This window comes from Poecilia reticulata, linkage group LG13, assembly GCF_000633615.1.
Source record: "Poecilia reticulata strain Guanapo linkage group LG13, Guppy_female_1.0+MT, whole genome shotgun sequence".
NCBI classification, from domain to species: Eukaryota; Metazoa; Chordata; class Actinopteri; order Cyprinodontiformes; family Poeciliidae; genus Poecilia; species Poecilia reticulata.
The window spans coordinates 24807655-24831914 of record NC_024343.1 but is presented as its reverse complement, the minus strand read 5'-3'; the positions used below and the strand labels follow the sequence as shown (position 1 = coordinate 24831914).

General features: G+C 41.5%; 1 protein-coding gene across 5 annotated transcripts in view; it reads left to right on the top strand.

The window, feature by feature from the left end:
* Positions 1-22704, top strand: part of fam131ab (family with sequence similarity 131 member Ab) — a 24883-nt gene extending 2179 nt beyond the window's left edge. For 2 of the 5 annotated variants that reach the window (XM_008426188.2, XM_017308227.1), the window contains 5 exons: positions 3650-3789; positions 9690-9783; positions 9892-10074; positions 15416-15547; positions 16658-22704. In XM_008426188.2, coding sequence (XP_008424410.1) covers positions 3697-3789; positions 9690-9783; positions 9892-10074; positions 15416-15547; positions 16658-17313 — 1158 coding nt within the window. In that variant the 5' untranslated portion in view covers positions 3650-3696 and the 3' untranslated portion in view covers positions 17314-22704. Of the gene's footprint in view, positions 1-6; positions 152-3649; positions 3790-9689; positions 9784-9891; positions 10075-15415; positions 15548-16657 lie in introns of those variants that run through there. The other 3 variants (XM_008426187.1, XM_008426189.1, XM_008426190.2) reach the window with 3 other exon arrangements.
* The last annotated feature ends 1556 nt before the right edge of the window (positions 22705-24260 follow it).

Here is a 24260-nt window from a genome sequence, read left to right as displayed (position 1 = left end):
GGAGCCCGCTAGTGAGAAGCGCACACACACACTGAGGTATGAGGGGCTGCTGACACCATGGATGGATTCACTGTTTAAACGGCTGTTAGGCTCGTGAAAGGCGCTTCCTGACACCATGGTTCTGACCGCGCTGACCCAGTTTAGCTGTAAGGTAGGACCACGCTTCTTTTTTTTTTCTTTGCTCCTTCGTTGACGCAAAATCCTCGGAKACTTTTATATGACTAGAAACGCTCTCGGTTGTTCCAGGAGTTCAAGTTAAGTACCTTTAAAATATCATAATTTTATCAGCATTTATGCAGCTACTGGGTGAAGGTTGCCAGGAACGAGACCCCAGTTTGCTCTCAGTTTCTCCGCGGACCTTTGTCTGTGTCACCCAGACCCAGACTATGACGCCTGTCTTCCACGCGTGAAATCAGACATCAGACTCGACCCACATCATCGATCCATGGCTCCTGTCTCATAATAAACAAACACAAACGTTGTTTTCTCTCTAATTTTCCTGCGACCTTTAATTGCCTACAACCTTTTAATCCAAACTGATCACACCCATGATGGAGATTGTGACACCCTTTCTCCGCGTCTCCTTGTCACGGAGTGCGTAAAGGACGTGTCCATCAGTCTCAGAAACCCAGACCGAGCAGCAGTCCCGGCGCTCGCACGTCTCAATGCAGCCTGGCAGCGAACAGCAGCCACCTGTTTGCTGCTCTGCATGTGTGATAGGATCACTCTACCGCCTTATAGCTACTTCTAGTGGGGTTGATAGCCCAACAAGTGCAAAGGACAGGAGGGAAAAAACAGAAAAAGAGGAAGGGATGGCGTCACGGCCGAGCCGAGGTCTCCCTTCCTGCAGTTTCCACGACAACGGAAACTACACGTAAAGAAGAAGCGCTTCTCCAGGAGCGCAACTGACATCAAAAATCAAGACCACTAATTTTACTTCACAGCTGCAAACGTCACTCAGAAGAACGAGGTTATTTACAAATGTGTCCATTTCAGTTGGAGGCCCGTTTGATCAAAATACCGCACGATCCCTTCGATTTATTCTGATCAATGATCCACAACCCCGGGAGCTTAAAGCACATCCTGGTTCTGGCGGAATATCGGTAGAAACCGACCTCCGTCCGCTCCGCTGGAGATTCGTGAGAAATTCGTGCATCTTTCATACAGCTTGTTGCGCATAACATGTCAGAGACTCAAAGAAGTGTTTGGTCTCTTTTTAAAGATGTGGAGAAATCCTTAAAATAGATTCATTGTTTATTGCAGAAGGAAATCCTCGAAAAAAATTAAAAAGTTGAAAAATCATCAATTAGATTTTATTACATTAAATTAAGTTGCAGGAACAAATCCAATATTAAAAAAATATTTTTAACCAAGTCACAGTTGATACATAATTATCAGTTCTTTGTCAATACCTTTTTGTTATCTGGATAGAATAAGGATATTTAGCCTTTTACAGTCCCTGCTCACCAGCTCCCCCTACAGGTTTTCTGTAGGATTGAAGTCTTCAGACCGCTTTGGCCAAGGAAGAATGTTGACTTTGTGGAACCATTTCTGTGTCCATTTGGCTCTATGTTCTGATCAGTTTACTAGTAAGGAGTGGAATTGATCAAACTCCACATGTTTATGTTTATGATGGTAGGACAGAAAATGTCTTCTTGTGCAACTGGTTTTCATGTAGACACTGTGTGATGGTTGTTATGGAGACCCTGGGATGCCATTTTTGCTGCAGCTGTTGAGGTTTGTTTACTTTGCTTAGCATTGTGCTGACAGTCCATGGTGACAAGATGAATATAAGCAGTTGTCCAGCCAGCAGCCAGTGGCTAAAATGCATCGGCCACTGTGTCACGTCCTATTTATACCTTAGGAAATGGGAATTCAAGGAGTTAGTAGAACCTGCTTAAAAGAAGAAATTGAAAATGCTTCAGCTCCACTTATTTTAAAGATATTTTTTAGAGATGAGAAACGGGTGAGTTTGTCAAAATCTGTGATTTCTGCACTGCTTAAATTAAAGGCTGTTTTTCTCCCTAAATATTTTGGTGCTACATTATAAAAAAAAAATTATATCAAGCCTCTTATTGATTCTCACTAGTGAATATATCTGTGTCTGTAAAGGGGTAAGTGGTATCGCCAGTGACCACCAGGTTTTTGAAAACTGCTGCAGAAAACATGTGAGTGTCTCTCACTCGTCACAATTACTTTCATTGAGATGGCCTAGATTCAACACAATACACCCCCAGGCAACGGATCTCATCACACCCAGTTAAATKGCACATATTGAATCCTCCAGGTGGGCAACCTGAGCTGATGGAGCTAAATGGCAAGTCTTTGACCAGACAGGAGAGGGGGKTGCAGGGATTGGCTGAGCGATCCGTCATCAGTGTTTGAGATGGGTGCTGGTGGCTAATGGAGCGAGTTGTTCTTTTCACAGACAGTAACCAGAAACGGCTGCCTGCAGAGGGGCTGGAAAGGAGAGCCAGGCACTGACATTTAGAGCCCCACCTCTCCTAATCTTGTTTTTCTSCAAATCTGATTTGATGAGGGTGAGCGCGGAGGCCGGAGGCAGCGTGAGCATGTGGCCTATGGGAGCTGTCCAGGTGCTGAAATGCTCAGCGGATGGGAAACTTGATTCTTAGTGTGCAGTGGATCAGCACTCATAGGTCTACTGTGGATTGTGTCACATCGACACGATACTGACTCATGTAGTCAGCCCTAATTAAAGTGATGTTTTAAACCTGTTGGTTGTTACGTGATGTTTGCAGGAAGAATTGGACTAACAAGAAATGTGCGCTCCTAAAGGTCAACGGATGCTTTGGATATTTTCAGTGAAGACTCTGTGAAGTTTTCAGTAGAAGCTCCCTCTCCTTTTGAAAGAATCTGTCATATTGCTTATAGCAGACAAATATTTACTTCAAACAACTCCCACTTTTAAAAAACCGTTTGATTATAAAGAAGAAAAGGTCAAGGTGCTTAACGCATGAACAGCATGGTTTAAAAGGTGCATGGAAGTCACCCTTCAGCAAATTATCTCACTACACAGCCCACAGTCTCTGCTAGAAAAGCTGCAATAATAAGCGTCCTTCAACTTATGACCAGCTACACATACAGAATGCTACATTTCAGAACCACATGAAGAGTTTTCTGAAACAACCAACCTGAACAGGTTTTGCACGTGTCTACAGTGTAAAAATGATACAATCTACTGATATCTTCCCAATACCCAATCCGATTCCTCATTTAAAACAGACAATAGCTGATTGAAACAAAATGTTTTATCCACTATCGTGTCAAGTAGTTGGTGAACGGTTTGCTTCGGAGGGACTGCAGTGAGACTGTAGTGAGATAAGACACCATCAGGCTACATTTTGGTCGTTGCTTTGACTGCCCTGAGTTCCTGATGGAGGCATGGAGTTTAAAGCATTTTTCTAAAGCAGTACATACGGTTAGCTTAAAACTCATGGATGGCTGATTCTTGCTCCAATTTAAAAAAATATCTGAAAACTATGAACCCTCTGAGTACCTTAAAGTGCTATTCCAATCCTTAAATGCAGACCTTAATTAGGTTTTGGAGCGAGAATGAAGTCCAGAGCCACTATGAGTTTTAAACCACGTGCTTGCTGTGACCTTCACGTGGCTCTCTTCCTCCTGACAGTGGCGGTTGATGGTTCGTTGCGTGTGGACTGGAGCGCGTCCAGCTCCATGTCTGATGTCAGGCTCCTGGGGAGCACGCGGACCTGCATGGCGCGCAGACTGATACTCGGTGCACCTCTAGGTGCTCTGGACTTCAGCGAGGTGCCCTGAATTCTCTCTTTAATCGAAGTCAGACTTTACATTTAGTGTGGTTCTACAGACCATGAACTTGACAAGGGCAGCTAATTTAAGCTAACTAGTTCCACTACGACGCTGCAAAATGTATTTTGTTGATTTTTATAAATTGATAAAGCCACAAAAAATAATGCATATTTGTGACGTGGAAAAAAACCCACATACATTGGCTTTCCACAATGCTGATTAATCATCATCTATAATGTGACAGTCCTTCCCAGTCAATAATTTGCAGAAACGTTTTTTTACAGATTCAGATTTTCTCTCTTTGTCCCCATCCACCTTCTTATAAACTCATGCAGAGGTAATGCTGTCCATGTTTGAATGTGAGGATGTTGTGTGTTCATTGTCGATTTGCAATTTTAGTTTTCCCTCACTCAAAATTTTGCAAGTAGGCTATAAAGTGTAATTATTGTCTAATTAGACCAAAACTCCTTCTTCCATGTTTTCTTTTCTTGTTCTAAAGTCCCATTAAATACAGAATATAAAACAAATTCTGTGATGGCACGTTTGCCATCACACGTTTGGATGGCAAACGTGTGAATACGTTTGGATGACAAAGACTGTATCTGATTTGAACCCTATTTGCTATATAGTTTATTATATTCTACTCCAGATTAGCTGTAACCAAAGCTGAGAGTCTCTCTGTATGAAGGGGAAATTATTTTCCCAACCTTCCAAATTGAATAATTACCTTATTAACGAAGCCATCCAAGTTTAGAAAATGCATCTTAGCCTGGGGTTCACTTTCCCTTTTATTGCTTTTCATTAACATGAACCAGTTGATTCCTAGTTATTTATTTTCCATCTAGCATAATTAACAATTATTTTTTAATATGAGGATTTAAGTGTGATGTAGCTTTCTTTGTCACAAGAGTCAATTTAACTYGAGTTGTGTTTAGGAGGCATGTGGTCTGCTCCAATGCCCTGATTGATATTTTATCAGCCTGGAAAGAGTCCCAAAGCTGTTTCTAAGCTTTCGGGACTCCAGTGAGAGCTGCTACTGAAAAGTGGTGTAAACACGTGACAATGGTAAACCTTCCCAGGAGATCATGTTGACAACTTCTCCAGCAGCTCCCAGAAACAAGAACCTTTGAAGCACTGCAGGCCTTACTGTGCTCATTAAAGCTCAGCATCAATGATTCTGTATTAAAATAGACGAGGATAATAAACATGTTGCCCCAAAACATTGGGGATGAATTATAACAATTCTGCAAAGAGGAGTGGGTTGAAACTTTTCACAGTGAAAAAGATTCACTGCCAGTTATCGCAAACACTAGATGGGAGTTGTTTCTACCAATGATGGCTCAACCAGTTACTAGGTTTAGCAGAGCGATTACTTTTTCATATGGGTCAGTTTGTTTTGAATTGCTTTTTTACCCTTAATAAGCAAAATCTTTGACACAAAAGTTTGTTTGACTATTTGAAACACTTACATTGGTAGAAGAAATCAATAAATCCCAACACTGTAGATAAACGGAGTGATTTCATCGGCAATCATGGGGGCATTTCACCCCACAGTTCTACATCTCTTTAATTGCATGTGGTAGATCATAGACGACTGCTTATCGCCGGCACAGAGATGGTGATGATGATTGTATAAATGATCATGTCTCCACCTGTCCCTTTTATCTTTGCACACCATCTGTGAGTCTGACGTAGTGCAGCGAGCCAGCCAGGCGGCGATTAGTAACGCTTAAGAGATCCATTAGGAACATACATCCAGCCTCTGCCTCCTTCTGGAAAGGAGAGGAGATACGCTATTGAACACTGGCCTCTGTGAAAGAGGAGTTGGCTAGACTGCTGAGCTCCCTGCATCACAGCAGAGGGTGGCCCTCTGTAATGCCTCCCATTTCCCTGAATCCTAGACAGACATGCTGCGTCCTTGATGTAACGATGCATTCTGACGGCTGATTGTTTCCCACACAATGCACGTCTCCTCCCAGGATCTCTGATCTCACAGAGAGCAGCAGCTGCAGCGGTCGGTCGTCCGCCGACGTTTCGAGTCTGCGACGTCATCAGCACATCAGCCACACATGCGTGCAGAGAGGAATTGTTCCACGGTGACTGGTTGCCATAGAAATGTTCCAATTGTGGGAAAGTTAAGAGAAGGAGGGGGAGGGTTTGAGAGGGTAGAGAAAAATGGAGAGAATCCTAGAAATGTGCTGGTGAATAAAGATCCTCCCATTACGTTCCACAGTGTGAAACAGATATCTGCATGCGGGCGTTTGTGGCTCTCCTTCTCAGATGGTTGGGCATAATGGCTTCCAAATAGTGGTTCCCTACAGCAGGAGAAAGGGCCTCTGGATAAAGAAGCATTGCTGTTTCTCTCACAGTTGATATTTGCTGAATAGGAAGCCAGAGAATGTTTCACTAATTAAAACTGCAGAACTTGGGAAAATAATTAAAATAATAATTTAAAAAAAACCAATCTCCTTCTTTTCAGTCCCTATCCAAACTGTTAATTGTTTACTGTATCATAAGTTATTTATGTGAAAGCCATATTGAGAATTTATTATTTATGAAAGACTTTTTTTACTCACTTGTCCATCTGTTGTCCATCTTGGAAAGTTACAAGATATGTAACTTTCCACAGCGATATGGAAAGTTACAAAACTTTCCATATCCCAAGAACTTTTTTCATATTTTGCCTGATTACAAATAAGCCTGTCGCAATAAGCAATTATGCCATTAGCCAGCTATTACTTGAAAATGGTCTCAAATAACAATATAATCAATCATTGCAGTAATTACCAGGGCAATCTATCATCCAGCAAAATGTGTTATTGTGACAGACAATAACAAACTGTTATTGTCTGTCACAATAACAGTTTGTAAGATGCTGTTGAAGCCACAGGCTGAAAGAAACCCCAAAGCATAATAAAGCCACCTCTGTGTTTCACAGTGAGAATGTCCACAGCGATATGCAGTGTTAGATTTGCATAGAGTGCTTTGCATTTTGGTCAAAAAGTCGAATGTTTTTCAGTTTTGTGTCCCCTTCATGGCCTGTGGACTGCCGCACTAATATTTAACCTCTCAATAGATTCTTCTTCTGTGAATAGTGGCTTAAAGACAAATGCTGAATTTTGAGGTTCTAATGGCAGAGACAGTTTCATTTCCACCATATCTAATTATTAACATGAGAATTCAGTGTTAATAGACGCACTGCATTTGCTGTAGCACTGTATCTGCTGAGTGCAGCCCATGTGTTTCCCTCTCTGGTCGCTCTGCAGTTCAGTAGGGCAGTGGGAGAAGCAGCGGTGGGAGGGAATCGAAGGAAGAGCAGAGTCAGCCAAAGAAAGATGACCCACGAGCTCAGGGTTCTGCTCACCTTAAATAATTCATACGTCTATATAGTCCTTCATGTGTATATTAAACTTCATGATCACAGGTTTCCTGCAAACTGTGAGATACTTGTTTCCAATTATGCTCTGTGGTCTTGATCTCGTCTTGCTCTGTTGTAAAAACAAAAAGGGATGAAAAATGTTGATGCGATTGCCAGAAAAAGACAGCGGGTTTCCATTAATACCATACAACACAGTGAAAATGTTTTGGGTTTTTTTCTTCAGCTGTACACCTTGAAAACAAATAAAATATACTCTGTTAAGGGTACACAACATTAAGTAGTGCAGCCTTAATTTTCAAAAAAGACCAAGCAGAATATATCATCCCCAAACTCCTCCCGGCTACGTGTCACGTCTCCTCCAGATTATCCTCCCCTCAGATGTGCGAGCTGCTCTGCGGCACAAGAGGATTATCCCGCCTCTGGGCAGCAGGCGATACAATCTCAAGCTTGGGATCCCCATTAATGGTGTAGGGGTTTTCTTCAAGAGCATTCTGCTAGTTGTTTGTTATTCAGGCCGCCGTTTTGTTTTTATTAGGAGGAATTGAAAGGTCAAAGACAGGGTGGCGCCTTTGATGACCTGAGTTGATTATTTGTGTCTTGTGTCTGCAAATGAAATGCGCTGTGCAGCCGGCGGTGACTGTTAATGAGAATGGTAGGGAATGGGATTTAACTTCAGAGTGACTCAACAGTTTTAAAGTTAACTCTGTGAGGAGTTTAGTAGTTGAGGAATGTTCCTTTCAAATAAACTCAGACATCTGGACTTCTATGTTATAGTCTGGAGAACTCCAGGAGGGTGAATTTAGTGTTTCCCAGATTCAGAAAGTTATTTATATTTCCAGACTTTATTTCCTTTCCTTCCTTTTGACCTTCAGATTTTTCTGGTAGCTTTTCGAATTTCTGCCCGCTGCAGAAAAAGCTGCCACAAATAAACACGGCTACTGCTTGTGGAAATATTTTTCCACGTAGCCGTCACATCATTCACCCTGCCTGACTGCATTGACCCACATTAATGACACGAAAGAGTCCGCTTAGAAAAGGGCTTTTGACTGTTGATGTGTCCATCCCTCACATGAGGACAGGTGCGTCCATTTAGAGTTGGCAGACAAAGAAACTCGTCAACACCCGATACTCCTTCTGTGGTTTGACTTTACAGAGCTCAAGGCCTGGCGGGAGTGATGGATGGCGTCAGTCTTTTGTCTCCTGTCTGCTTATCTTGAATTCTTTGTGAGACAGTGTTTGGATGCTAAGCTGTAGCTGTATCCTTTTCTTTTATGCCGTTTTAATCGCCAGACCCATTTAGTTCCAATCAGTTTGCATGGATGGCAGCAGGGTGTGGATAGTGTGCAAAAATAAACCAATCTATGTCACCGCGGGCCCTTTTTATGCTTTGCTGGCCTTTCACGTGTGCATTTGTATAACATAACGACAATTTGTAATGGATGATCACTGTTACCTTAACTAACTGCAGGTTTGCTAATTAGTCTACAGTCTAAGAAAACATGTGGCACCAATGGCCTCTACCCATTGATGAATATTTGCGGTTTCACATCAAATTATATACAATTATACATCTAAGTATATCTCTTGATGTTTTCAACATATTAAGCTCTTATATTAAATGTATTTTTATTCAGTCCACTCCACTCTTGTGCATCTAAACAGAATTCAGTGCAACTAACGTAGATTAGATGTCATCTATTTAGTAAATGGAGTCCACCTTTTGTTAGAGAACAAACAGCACCATGAAGACCAAGGCACACAGCAGACAGGCAAGACGCCAATGGTCAATCTAGCCTTCATGGAAGACCGGCGAGCCTTCTGCCACGATCACAGGCAGCACAGAAAATATGCAGAGGATGATGCTCTACATGAAAACAGTGGAAAACTAATACTGAAACGTGGTGGTGGCAGAATCTTGCTCTGACGGTTCTTTTCTACAATCAGAATTAATAGGGAGATGGATGGAGGTAATTGCAAGACAATGCAGCTCAAGCTACAAAGCAATATTCTTAATTAATGTGCATTAGTGTGTTAGAATGGTCCAGTCAAAGTCCAGACTCAAGTCAATTTGAGATTTCTACAAAATCTAGCTAAGCTGACAGGTATTGCTTTACAATGATGGCAGGATTTATTACTTTGTATTTATGGATCACATAACTGTGTCACATTCCACTCTTATAAAATGTGTAAATATACAAGTGGTTTGAACGTCATTGCAAAGAACTGCATTCACAAAGCAATACAAATAAGCAGGAATGTGTCCCTGCACTTATCAAGATTGTATGTGTGTGTGTGTGTGTGTGAAAGTGTGTGTATTTGTGGACGGGGAAGAAAAATTCCTGAGTTTTTAAAGAACATTAAAGTGTGCCTGCTGCTTTAGCAACAGGATTCTCCTTTGCACCAAACAGGCAGCAGAGGGTTTTCCTCTGAGTCAGGGCAGGATGTATTGAGATGTGGCTCACATTTCTGCTGAGCTCCTGAGCGAGTTCAAGGCCCACTCATTTATTTCTCTTCATTTCAGGTGAATGTTGATGACACCATTGAAATGCTACCAAAATCCAGAAGAGCTCTTACCATTCAAGAGATTGCTGCTCTAGCGCGATCTTCTCTGCATGGTAAGTGCAACGGTTCATAAAAACAACTTGCTGTAATACACTCAAATGTACTCTGCATGCACGTACTGGACCTGATTTAGAATAACTCCTGATATATGTGTCCTTCAGGTATTTCGCAGGTGGTCAAGGACCATGTGACGAAGCCTACAGCCATGGCGCAGGGCAGAGTGGCCCATCTGATAGAGTGGAAGGGATGGTGCAAGCCCATGGACACTCCGGCAGCTCTGGAGTCAGACTTCAACTCTTATTCTGATCTCACTGAGGGAGAGCAAGAAGCACGCTTCGCTGCTGGTAATCTTTATGTTTATTATTTGGTGGATGGTAGAAGAGTTATTTACAAAAAATAAACTCTTGGTGACCTTAACGATGCTAAGGTTCTTTTAACAATTATGTGGAAATATGTCTAATAAATATGTACTTAGGTGCCATTTCTGAAAGAAAAAAACACAAATTTTTAATTTAGTGATAAAAAATTTTAATCAAGTTAATTGCAGGGACTGTTATTAACTAATAAATCAAAACTAACTGCATTTTAATTGAAAACTATATCTTGACAAAATAAGCAATATTTTCATTTAAAACCTCCTTCATGTTGCTAAATTATCGAATATATACACATGAGCTCAGCAACAAAGACGTTTGTTTTTAATCTGTTATTTAAGTTATTCGGCGATCAGATTGGTGCAAAATGCTTCAGGGATCCCTGATCATTTATTTAACTTTTTTGAGAAAATTCTTCTTTAGAAATATGGACTGTGGATGCTGACATTAGCATTCGAGACGTCTGTGTTTACTCCCAAATGTTTTGCATGGAGATGGTATTTTAGGTTGGAGTAGTTTCAGTAACAGGCTTTTGCACAACCTGCACACAACAATAGTTTATCAAATGTCGCTTGTGCACCTGATTTACGGTCCTACCAGAAATATGCAGATACAAAGGTATGACAAAGAAATCCAGTTCATTGCACTGAAAACATTTTAACACATTTAAATCTATCTAATGAATGAATTAGTCTAAATTAATGTTGTAAAGGTCGACGCTTGTAGAAATCAAAGTAAACTGATCACTATCTGATTGGCTTGCCTGCATATTACTGTTATTGGATCTCAGCCTGATTCACATCTCAGCAGAGTCATGTGACTTTGTAGAATCGGTTGAAACACACGGACATTACATGTTAACATAAACCTCTGCTGCATTGCTATTTCCTGTCAATACATCTTGAATGATCATAATATTTGCTTGACATAATCTGCAGCATGCAGTATTTGACAGCTTTACTTTACAGTACTTCACAGATTTTATTATGTGACATCTTCAGGACCTGCAACGAACAGGCAGTAGAAACGACTCATCAGTGTGATTTCAACATATGAGAAATGCCATTATTTGTCATTCAATTATTTATCTAGTCTGATAACTGTCACACAGTTTGTTAGTGGATTTGTTTTTACCTTTTTACTATGGACCTTTTTTGTGTCTGGAATAGAGATTGATTGATTGATTGATTGATTGATTGATTGATTGATTGATTGATTGATTGATTGATTGATTGATTGATTGATTGATTGATTGATTGATTGAAAGAAGCACTGATAATGAGGTAGGAAGTGTTGGAAGCATCATTTAAATATTGTCAGTGACGCACAACGCTCCAATTCCAACCTTTTTCGCAATTATTTTACATCTCTACTTCACTCTCACTTGTGAATGTTAAGCTTTTGACTTGTATAAATGGTTATATAAAATATCTTATTTTTCATGGATAGTTTAAGATGTTATGCAACACATATATAAATCTGCATTATCAGCGTGTTGGGGATGACTTTTGCACGTGTGCATTCTGGCCTTCATGTTAAACATTCAAAGAAAGTGTTGCCACCTAATGACTTTTCACTCCATTAATTTCACTCCAAGAAAAAGAACAAACATGCGTTTTACACATTTTTTTTAAAGAATGACTTTATTGAATTTTTCTCACCCTAACTCTTCCCTCTCTTCAGACTGTGTAAGATTTGTTTATCTTTGAAAGCACTCACTTAGAGCACATCTGTGTCCTCTTTCTGCTACCGACTAACCTCGTCTCTGGCTTTTCTTTCATCCCTCCTGCCCTTTCTGTTCATTATTTCATCTTTGTGCTCTTCTACCTACGCTGTCCCTCCCTGTAATGCTCCTTTTTGCCCTCTGTAATACCTCTTTTTCAGTCGTTGTCACTTGCCGTCTGCTCTCTATCCGTTCTTTTGCTCTGTCCCTGCAATGCAGACTCTCAAGGTTAATTTGCACAGTAAGGTTTTGCCCCTGGCTAGTGCTGCCGTGACTGAGCAATTTTCCCCTATGCCTTCTCTGTTCTGCTCCCTTGTGCTTTAATCTTTAGGGTATAATCATCCACAGGACATCTCTGCTCCTTTAGGCCCCTCTCTTAACACATTTATCAACTGTTATTATTATTCTCCCCTCACAGACGTAAGGACATTTATTGCTGCTTTGGTAAAGATGTATAGTATAAAAAGTGTAATCTCAAAATGTATCCATTAATTCAAGTGTATTTGTTCAGTAGTAGGTGAAAAATCCCATTTTAAGTCATAATTGCTCAATAAAACGACTGGTGGTCCAATTATTGGCACCACTACGCACTTAGATGTATTTTTCTTCAATGCCATTTCAGGCTCTTTGACTATTCTTCACAATCTTTCTTGACATCCTCTGTTGTGCTCTCATCACTTCAGCTCAACTCACAGGTTTTCTGTAGTATTTATGTCTCAGGACAAAAATGTCCATGGCGAAAGCTTGATTTTATAGTGGCGAAACATTTCTGTGTTGATTTAGACATTTGTTTTTCATCACTGTCCTGAAAGATGCAGCGACAAAATATTTTTACTTAGCTCATAAGTTTTTATTGAAAATATCCTGACATCTAAAAGGCTTAATAAATTCTTTTTTTATGAAGTCGTATCCTGAGAGTATCATGATTTGTGCAGAAAATGACACCAGTACTCTTCATGGTCTGGTGTTATGTTTGCATGGGAACTGCACAGAGCCGTCTCTTCGCTTTGCTTCATCAGTGGCGCCCACTTCATTAAGTTGCTGCCAGTGGCGCTGACTCTTATTATTTTTGTCAAGTTGCAATCCACCGATGGCGTGACGGCGAGTGAACATTCGTGTTCAAGTTACAGAATAAAGTCAACATGTGCAAAAATGTGATAAGTGTTTGGTGTGTTTGTGTGTGTGTGCGTGTGTGTGTGTGTGTGTGTGTGTGTGTGCGTGTGCGTGTGTGTGTGTGTGTGTGTGTGTGTGTGTGTGTGAGTGAGTGAGTGAGCCAGAACACACTCTGGTGTACTGTTTGTGAGTGTCTGTGTAGGAGGCAACCAGGGAACTGAATATGCAGAGGGTGATGTTCTGCTGAAACACTGAGACAAATACATCTTCTACTCTACACTTTGTATGAATGAAGAGATGAATGAAAGAGGCAGATATGCAGTGACTGACACAGCCAGGAAACTGCAGGTAGTATATTGAGTAAAGATGCCAGTTTTATGGTGTCGTGGTGTCTGCATCAACAATTACAAATGTACAACGTAACCCAGTTGCATTTAAATCAACTAGAAAAGCAACAACTTTCCAAATGCTGCAAAAATAGGCAGTGATCAATTGAATGAAAATATTGTGTTTACCATAAACCTATGATGCGTAAGACTTGTTGATGCTTGTTGATAACCTAAATATTAGTCAAACAGTTTTGAAGGCCAAATATTTAAGAAGTAATGGGAAATTTGACGAGCAGTTTTCTCTCTCATTTTGTGACATTTGGTAATAATACTGTAAATATTTGTTGGCATTCCTATCTGAGCTAAAAACGGTTTATGTTTTTATTTCAACTGTCAGCCATGTCAGTGAAATGAAAGAGAAAAATGCTTTCTCTTTGACGACGGCAAGATGCTGATAATGTGATGTCTGCAGGCTCACCACACTGCTGGCCCTCTGTCTTAAAATGTTCAGATCAGGAAATCGATTGGCTGAAAACAGTGAACCCTCCTGGTGTTTCCACTATTCTCCCAAACATTTGAGTCCAAGAAAGCTGGGATATTATCCTGCAAACACAATATGTCACAACTGAATAGGGTTGAAAACCCACTCCTTCACACACCAGGATTAAAAATAGTATCAATCCCAAACACCTCCTACATTTTATCATGTAAGAGTTGCAAAACGTGTGTTTCATGTGGGCGCCCACTCTTTGCTATTAAATTCCTTGTATTGGTTGTGTGCATTGGTGACATTAAAATGAATGTTAGCGGCATGTGAATGGCTACTTTCTAGATCTAAAGCTCACCCTGCACAGCTCAGCTCCGTCTGTGGGAGGATGTGCTGCTGTTTGTGAGGAGGGTTCAGGGTCCAGCCACAGTGAGGGATGAATGGGAGCATCGATCTCTTTCCCTGTGGGAAACGGCGCAAAATACTGAGCATTGAGCTGAAGAGACCGACAGGGAGACATAAAGAGATGAAGCCTGAGGAGAGGAAAATCTAAACCAGGGGAAAGCGACAGGTCCAAAAGACTGCTGGGAGGAGAAAAAGAGAGAACGTGAGGAATCACGAGAGCCAGGTGATTCGATGGAGGATTTTACAGAGGGAGACGATTGAAAGGAAGGCATGACATGGAGGAGAACAGGGGCGAATACAGAGCAGGTAGGAGGAAGGAGGGGGAGCAGGGTGACATTAAGGAAACAAGTGAGTGACTTCCTGCTCCTGATTGGGGAAGATAGGTCACTCAGATCTTAAAGGCTATTCATGGGAGCCATAGTTACACAATAAATAAATATACACAGACAAACATGCATCCTCTCTTGGCTTTCCACTTCTACGACATGCTTGTGCTTGTAAGGTGTAAATGTTTTGCCCTAACACAACCAGATCATTTGGTGATGGACGCTCTTCCTGTAAAACCTGCAGTCATTAAGTTGATAGATTTGTCAGCCTAGTTTAAGTGACAGAGATTCTCTAGGAACAAAAATAAAGAGTTGATCTATTTAATCTGGTCTTTGGAGTTGATGTTTAATTCTAAGCTAAAGACTAATGAAACGTTCAGACCGATCTGGGACAGTAGGATTATTCACATTGATGTCCTTTACAACTGATAACTTAGTTTTGTTTGGGTTTTTTTTAGGTTGGTTTGGAATTGTGTTTCACCCTCCTCCTCACTCCTCTGCCTTGTGATTTTGCATTGGATGTGACTTTTAATGCTTTCTAGAAAGGATTCAAGAGATGAAACCTTTATAGAAACTAGAAACACACAAATCTAGCTCTTTTCACAGACGTTTCCCTCACAGATTGAGCTGGCACTTCTCCTCTGTACCTCCTCCAGCTCACAGTCTCAACTTGACGGAGCACAACTAAACACCAAGCGACATCCATCTTAACTGCACCAGCCAGGTGACGGCTGACGAACCCCGACTGTATTGGGAATGCTGTCGCGTGTCCACTCTGATGCCACATTGTGCACCGCACCTCACACAGATCTGTCAGTCAGGCAGCAGATGACGCCGAGGCACAATGCAGCCTCCTTGTTACTATGCCAACCGTGTAATTGCCCTGCGTGCATGTGCGAGCTCATGTGTGCCGTTTGTGTGTCTGCAGGTGTGGCAGAGCAGTTTGCCATCGCCGAGGCTAAGCTGAGGGCCTGGTCCTCTGTGGACGGCGACGAGTCCAATGATGACTCATATGATGAAGACTTTCTGCCTGCCAGCGAGCCCACCACGCAGAGCACAGGTAAATACACACACACACATGCACACAGACACAGACACACACGCACACAGCAGCTAAATCAAACCTCATTGATTCAAAGCTGAATTAGACACCCTCTCCCATATCCATCTCTTTCCTTTCCCCCTCTCTCTTTGTCTTTCTTTGTCCCAGTGCCCCAGTTTTCATCCTCTCCTGACATTTTTCTGTTTGTCTGCGCAATTTGATAGCCCTCCTGCAAGTTTAATATCATTTCCTCTGCTGCAGAGGCAGCATCTGTGTGGGCATTGTGTGTTAGTGGGTTATAAAGGCACTCGGCAGTGTGTGCACCGGAGCTTTCATCTTCATTACACACATCCGCCAATGCACTGCACTGCAGTTAATAGCATTCATATATTCACCAGTAGCTTCTTACCTTCTGGCAGACCATATTTAGTTGGATCTCACGCATGCAGACCTGTGGGTGATGACAATAGACTCTTGAGGAAATGTAAGCCAAGTTGCTAAAACTCTTAAAGCTCCAGTTTTACTTCACAGCTGCCTTTCAAGGCTCCAGGTGTTTTATTATTAAAATTATAGATATTTTGAATTAGTATAAAAGGCCTTGTTCCCATTTTAAAGGTTGTGAGTGCTTTTGCAAAGCCCTTTCTTCTTAATGCCGTTTTGTTTTCATTCTAAGATTTTTATCTCCATGAAATCCTTACGTGAATCTTGAGATACAAAGAAAACAAAGGTGCATTTGACCAAAAGCTGCAGCATTTTATGGTCTCAAACTCCAGTCCTCAAGGGCCAGTGCTGCACCTTTTAGACGTCTCCCTGCCTCAGCACACCTGCCTCCAATACTAGTTCATTAGCACAGGTCAGTAGAGCTTGACTGCATGCTAGTGAGGCAGCTTCACCATTTAATTCCTGTGTGTAGGACAAGGGACACATCTAAAAGTTGCAGGACTCCCGTCTCTTGAAGACTAGCGTTTGAGACCCTCTGTAAAGTCTTCTCTGGGAGTAGCTTAATAGGTATACATATTTCTTATTGCAACATCCCAAAAAAAGGAACTAGCTTTACTTCCTCTTTACTGTATCATTGTTGTTGTTCTTTCAAGACTTCATGCTTACAGTTTGTGTTGCTCTCTCTAGAACTGTCATCTTATCCGCCGTACTTAAAGGACCTGATCCACAGCCAGCTCTGCCAGCACCTGGGCATGCGAAGGCCCTGTTCCGAGAGCGGAGGAGGGATCGGCGAGGGCGGTGGCAGCAGAGAGCCCTCCCCCACGGCGGGCTCTCCGGACACGCTCTGCTCCAGCCTCTGCAGCCTCGACGAGCAGCACCCGCTGCTCCGCGATCTGAGGACTCATCGCGGTAATCACGCCCAAAACAACGCAGCTGAACTTGCTGCAAAGATCCTGTCTGCGCTGCACGGAGGGGAGGAGCTGCTGGCCCGACTTCAGAGGGTGGGACATAGTGGGCCTGGTGGGGGAGACTGTGGCTTCCACAGCTTGAGTGGGGGTGGGCGGGGCAGCAGGTCCTACGGAGGTCAGGTTTCTCCTTGCTACTCTATGTCTTACTCTGAAACGTATCTGTCACCTGGTGAGGATGATGACACCCCCTGCAAGGACTACGAAGGCACTGTGTGCCAGGAGGAGGCGGAGGGCCAGGGGGTGGAGTATCCTCCTGACTACGACCCACACAGGAGGGTGTCCGATGTGGCCTCCTCAGGGGTTGTTTCCCTCGACGAGGAGGAGGAGGAAGAGGAGGAACTGGAGGAGAGAGCAGAAGAGCCGAACAACCAATGACTCCTTTTTTTCTCATCTCAGTATTTGGGGAGGGGCTTCTTCATTTTCCCCTCTTCGTCACGGTGTCTGAACAGTTTGAACCTTTTGAATGATGTGTAAATCATCTGTCTTTGCCTTATACTCGCAGCATCTCAGCTCTCCTCTCCATCCGTTAAGTGCTTTGCCCCCATTCCACGTGTTGACACTTTTTTGTTTCGAAGGCGTCCAAACAATCCTTTTTCATCAGTGTGAGAACGGCGAGGGCTGGACTAGGCGCGGTCAGTCCAGGAACTAACTCTCGGGTATGACGCCCACAGTTTTTCGGCTTCTTCGGTGCGGTGAAAAGACTCTGCTCCAGGCAGACGGATCGACCGAAAGTCCAAACCTCTGACTTATATCTGCATGTTTTTTGCAAGTGCTGAAATCAATGGGCTGACCTGGGCTCGAGCACGTTTTTGTAATCTCAGCTGTGCTGTATCACCCCTGCCCATCTCTCTCTCTCTCTCTCTCTCTCTCTCTCTCTCTCTGTCTCTCTATCATGAGTGAGCAGGCCCTGGCACCTGTCCTCACCCCATCCCTCATCTCCTAACCTCTTTCCCCCATCCTTTGCAAGAGAGTAAATAGCATCCTTCTGGGCATGGCTTGCTGAGTATGCCAAACTATTTAACCCTGTCACTGTCAATTATGAGCAAATGCTGGAATGTCTTCAAAGTGACAGGAAATGGTATGTATTTAAAAAAAAATTCATGTGTTCCAAATGATATGACAGAAATGATATGCTTTTGATGTACTAGTTTTCTATCAGTCATGTTGTTGTTCATGTCATCATCATGATGGACAGCTGGCATATTGATGAACAGCCGCTCTGTGTTCCCCGGTGTTTTCTGTGGAGGAAACCTGAACTTTGCTCTTGAAAAAGAAAAACTCGCAGCAGGGACACTGGAAACACAAAAAGAGAGAGTTCCCGAAGCGACGCCTCAACGACGGATGTTTGGCAACAAGCGACAGAAACCTATTTTCCTGTGCAGAGATGGGTTGCATTTGGAGATTTTTCTATATTTTTGTATGCGTTGTCTTGCTTTGATCTCCTTGCCTATGCGGCGTGCCAGTGTATGTGGTCTTTGCACGAAGCTAATGTGGCTGTAGATTTCTCCTGTTCTTTGTTATCACTGTGTGATATAGTCTACTGGGAAAAAAAACAAAAAACAATACAAATGTGAAATTTTCTTGTTTTTTTTTTCAAAAGAGGATACTGTGATACGGTTTTTTGCCATTTATCATGATCCTCATGAAGAGCTCTGTTATTTTTTTGTTTATTTAACCCTTGTGTGTGCGAGGACTGAGGCAAACGTAGAGGACTGTGGCAAATGATGCAAGTTTTACGTGTGTGGGGTCGGTTGGACCCCATTTCTAAACACAAGGGTTAAAAACTTCTAAATACTCATCTTTTCTTCTCATGTTGACTCTTGAAAAGCTTTGCCTTTTTATTCTGTACTCTCCCTTTCTATAATGCTTGCAAAAAGGCATGTAATGTGACACGTTAAGAGCCTACTTCATACTCTCCATGTTGATGTACCTGAGAGAAAATGTCTTTCATGCAACTCAGGAAATCCCATTGAACCAGAGCATGGATGCATTCATTCCCACACGCACGTAGGCATGGGCTGGTTGATGGTACCAAAACGTTACACTTTCAAAACAGCTAAATGTTTCTGTCATACTTCTGCTAAAGTTTAGGTAGTCTAAGCTTAAAATTTGAATAAAAAATCTGTGAGGTCCACAACAAAAAATCTAATAAATCATACAAAATGCCAAATAATCATTCAGTGACATTCATTTGCCTCAATCCTTATAAAAGTTATCCATTTATAAATTGAGATTTTGGTGTAATGATGTGATTTGAGTTGCTGGTTCAAATCCTGGTCCCCCTGCTTCAGTCATTGTGTCCTTAGTCAGGAAACTTTCCTCACCTTGCCTACTTGTGGTTGTCAGAGGACCCGATGGTAGCTATGGCTACAATGTAGCTTACCACCATAAATTGCTTCAGAGACCTTGATAACAAGTCATATAAATGAACATCTTGTTAGCATTTAGTATTTAGACCAGATACTAACAGCTTAGATATTTAGACACTACATTAACTTCTAAAATGGAGATACTCTCTGGGATGGGTTAAAATCATTATTAAAGTACCTTGAGATAGTATTTGTCAAACCGAGTGAAAATTTCCAAAGCAAATGTTTTTTGTTTAGCATTTTTGTTAACTTTGAAAACATTTAGTACCCTTAGCTTCCCCTATGTAAATCTTTCCAGATAAATCATGAAGCACTAATTTATTTGACTGTTCTGGAATAAAATCCGAGATTTGGTGATCGACTGTTACAAATTCTTCAAGTAGTTAATGATTATATTCATGTTCTTATTTTGAAGTGGGTGAAGACCGTTCCATATTCCTCCACCTGTGATGGAGGACTGTTCAGATGGCGTCTAGGACAGCAGATGGCGTCTATTCTGTACCCGGAGCGAATTGCTGTAGAGCTACAGTCTGCAGCCTTACCGTGAACTGATGTCCTCCCTATTTTCTGACCAAAGTCCTGCTGTGGTCAATCAGCAACAGAGTTAGCAATACTCAGCAACTATAAAGTGGTCTGAATCATTTCAGGCTCAACAAATTTGACTTTCAGATTTGTTGAGCCTCAAAATGGTCAACAAATCTCACCATTTTGAGGGCGATACATTGCAACACATGATGGTATCAATATGGTTGAATTTAATGCTCTTGCTCATTAGCATTAGCTCATGTTAAATGCTACAACAGTATAGTGAGTTAGCAGAACTCATATTTATGTTTAGTGCTTTAGGGTCAATGCAACTAATTTTAGTTAGATGGCATGAAAACATAATTTAACATAATTTAAAATTTGATAAATGTTTGTGCACTTGTATCAAAATGAAGTAGTAATATTAACTATACTAACATTGCTATTTTACCATAGTAGGAATAAATTGTTGCTTTTTAAAATTTATTTAAATCACAGTGGTTCAATCTTGCTATGTTTGTATAAATCCTTTTTTTAAACATCATGACACTGTGAAACCAGGGTTATCATTTGAGAACCTGCTACCGGCCCATGCCTAAATGTACAAGCACCACTCCTCTTTCACTCTCACCCTGCATGTGTGCATATGTTCAAGAGAAACCCTGGAGTGAGTCGTCATTTTCTACAGTACAACATAATTCAAGCACAGACTTGATCCCCACTTCTATGCTTTTTGTTCAAAGAAGCCTCAATGTGTGTGTTTGTATTTTGAGATTTTGTGAAACTGTGTGTCCGACTGTGTCTCGTAAGATGTCAGCAAGCGCTCCCAGCTTGCACAGTGAATTAATTCCAAATCCCCTCCAATGCAGCGATTCCCTTTAAAACAATGTTTTGGGGTAGGTCATCTCCTGTTTGAGGCTTAACTTTTTCTGGTTTCGATGGATTAAACTAAAACTAAGGTTTGACATTGCCTCATTTACAGAAAATAGCAAATGCTAGTGTTAAGAGTTAGGCAAAACCGTGAAAACTCAGGGGGAACCATTGAAGCTGTGCCTTTCATACATCACCTTTGACCTCTCAAACTGCATGACTATCGTCACATCCTCCTCGGTGTCTCTAAGACCACAGTTCAACTCCCATCCCCCCAAACAGGGATCAGAGTAATATGTACCCCTTAGACAGAGGCATCAGGAAATCCTGTTGTATCTCCATGCAGTGATGAGAGCTTGCAACATCATTGTCCTTTTGCTTGACATTAAAAGCCGGGCAACGCTGGCGAAGCGAGTTCGCGCTTTTGTCCAAGCGCGGTGACGCGACCGTCCCATTGTCTCACAACCGTCCCCCTTTTTCCTCCTCTGTTTATCAGCTCACTCTGAGCGCCTCTTGTGCACGCTTTTTCTCTGCATGTCTATCTGAATGTCCTTGCGGCTTCTCCAAGTAAAGACGGGCACCTTGGACTTTCTGTGTTTCTCACATCTACATGTATGTGCTGTGATCTTATACTTCTGAGAACTGTGACTCTGTTTATTCATCACCAAGAGAACAGTTTGTACTCACATGGATAGAAGCAGAAGATGTGCCGTTGATACACCAGACAGCCTGATGAATGTGTTTTTTCTCCATCCTTCCATCACCATCCTGTCATTTTCCCTTCTTCCATCCCGCCTTTCTTTGTTTCTGTCCTTTGCTCCAGCTCTTTTTTTTTTGTCCGTCTATTGCTCCTTCCTTCCACACAGGGGGGCTTATTACGTAAATAGATGGGCGTCTTAGTGCTACCTTTGCCAAAAGGCAATTAGCCTGCAATTACAAAAACGACTGAACTTCAGGAGACGTGTATCTCTCTCTCCCTTCTGTCGTTTTTTGTTCTCCCTTTTCCCCTTCAATCCATCTGCTCTCTCCTCTCCCGACTTTCTCCCCAGACCCTCGTCACCAGCACAAGTTTCTAAGCGGCAGCTTTTGAGGTCAGCTGTCCCAGAAAACTCCACACCAACTTTTAATTTCGTTCTTGTCTCTCTGTATAAAAAGTGTTTGAGATTTTGTGGCCCAGAACAACAGGAAACCCTTCATTCCCTTCATTGAGACACATGTCTTTCTATCCTAACATGTTCCATCTTGCTTGCAAGAATGTCCCTGGGCAATTAGTTTTAGCTTGTTGCTTCAGGCAAGTAGTGACATTGGATACTTATCAGAGAGAAGTGCTCCAGATTCACTATATGTGTGACTGTGTGTGTGTGTGTGTGACATCAGCTGAGGGAACCAGTGCTATAAAAAGACATCAGAACATCTGTCAGACAGTGCGAAGCAGGAGGCCGGCATAAATATTCACATGGTGGTAGTGCCCCCATCACCTTGTAACCGACTTACCATTTCAGAACAAAGCAGATGGGCCGGGGGACCGCTCTCCTCACACCCTATCAGCGATTATTGGGTCAAAATTGGCCAACACAACCAGGAGTAAGTAAAAAGTGCAACAGGAAGTGAATGACGGATATTCACGGTCTGTGTTTGACTCACATCAGACTGAAATGACCAAAAATAAGACTTACCATAGAGAGTTCAGAGAGCAAAGCCATACTAGAGTCCCCTAAGAGAGGGCAAGGTGGGCACTAACAGGGTTAAAGGAAAGATGACCTGAGTTGATTGTAGTTTTCCACACTACAAGGGATCCATTTCACCATCTGCATCAGTCAAACACATCTCCTTACCCCTCACCTCCGTCCAAATTTCAGTCTCTTTTCTTCTTTTTAATACCTTTCTTCCTCTTTTGGCTGAATGTAATTATTCAAATATAGCCACCTTGGATTGAAAAATAAATATATTTGTTTGCTGCATCTGATATTATTTCAAAAATAAAGAAAATATTGTTATTGTTCTTTGCAATGCTCTGGTGTTTGAGTGGATATCTTTTTATGTTCACTGAAGGTCTTCTGGAGATTAAACACTTTGCAGTGTCAGAGATGCACCAAACAGGATTTTAGCTGATTTTCAAACTTCATGTTTTGTAAAGTTTATTCTGTCAATTCAGGTTTTAGCTGATTCTGATTTCAGTCGTATTTTAAACAAATACAGTCTTGTCATTTTTATGTCTTTAGGATCTTATTTTAGTGAAAGTCATTGTTCGCATGGCTACCATTACTAAACAGTCAGCAGTTCTGATAATCTGCCAACATTTTCAAACCCATCATGTTTTCTGGTAGAGATGCTGAAAGCTCAAAAGGATAAAACAAAGCAACTTTATTGTCTTCTGCTCGGCCTTCCCGTTATCTGCTTTAAGTCTCGCTCTCTAGAATCTTCAAAAAGACATTTTCCTTTTGAATACATTCTCACAGCTTTGTGTTTCCTCTAATTTCATTTTGAACATCTTTGTTACTGAAAGTAGTTAATCCAGACTGCTGTTAACGCGAGCCGGCACTGCTTTCGAATTGGTCGTTCATGGATTGGATAAAGATCTGACTTTTTAGGTTTCAAACAGCAGCACAGGTAAAATGAAGTTTGCAGTTAGATTACTGACATGAAGACATGATCCCTAGTAAGACTTTATGGCAGCATCAGACAGTTGAAACAGGAAATGTGGTAAAAACTGCTTATTCTTTAGACATATTTCACTTTTCCATGACATTGTGACTCTCCTGGGAGCTGACAGATCCATTTTGTGGAAATGATAAAAGAGGTGACCATGCCTGAGTTAACTTGAGACTGGCTGATGTTTGCACAGAGGTGGAGCTATATTCTGAAATATTCTGCAACTAAAAGGCAAAAAAAAAAAAGTATGGTTTCCTACCAAGCTAAAAGGAGTGGGAAAATCCATACTTGCCACAGACATATTTAAAATTCAGAAATGTAATTGTTTGCTGTGGAAAGTAACATGAAATGCAAACACGTTGCTGTGCTGCAGAAGGGAAAACTGGTTAAAGCAAATATGTAAAGAAGAAACCATCCTTGGGGAAACTTTTCATCTGAAAAAAAAAAACAACTTTTGGCATGAGAAGAAACGCAAGGTCCAGGCATAGAAAAACAACACATGAAATGATGGGTTTTTCAGGTTTGGTTTTCCACTGAGTTTCACTTCAGTTTTGTGTATATAAAACAATATAATGTTATATTTTGGCCTCACAACCAAACTTCGAGCTTAGTTATATACTCACAACCACAAACATCAGCCTTACTAAGCTGCTTGAGGAGCTATTTTCAATTTTTACTGCTGATGAATTCTGAATTTAACCATAACTTTTGGTGTGTCCCTCTAAGCCCTGTTGTCCCTAAAGTTGGAGCAAAGTGAATTTTTTTTAACCTCTTCTCATTTATTATTGTAACAATGTTAGTCTTTTTCAAACATATCATAGTGAACTTAATGCTCACAACAAGAACAATAAAAACAGCAATATGTTTGAAAACAAGAATATTACAATTTTAAGGCGAATAGTGATT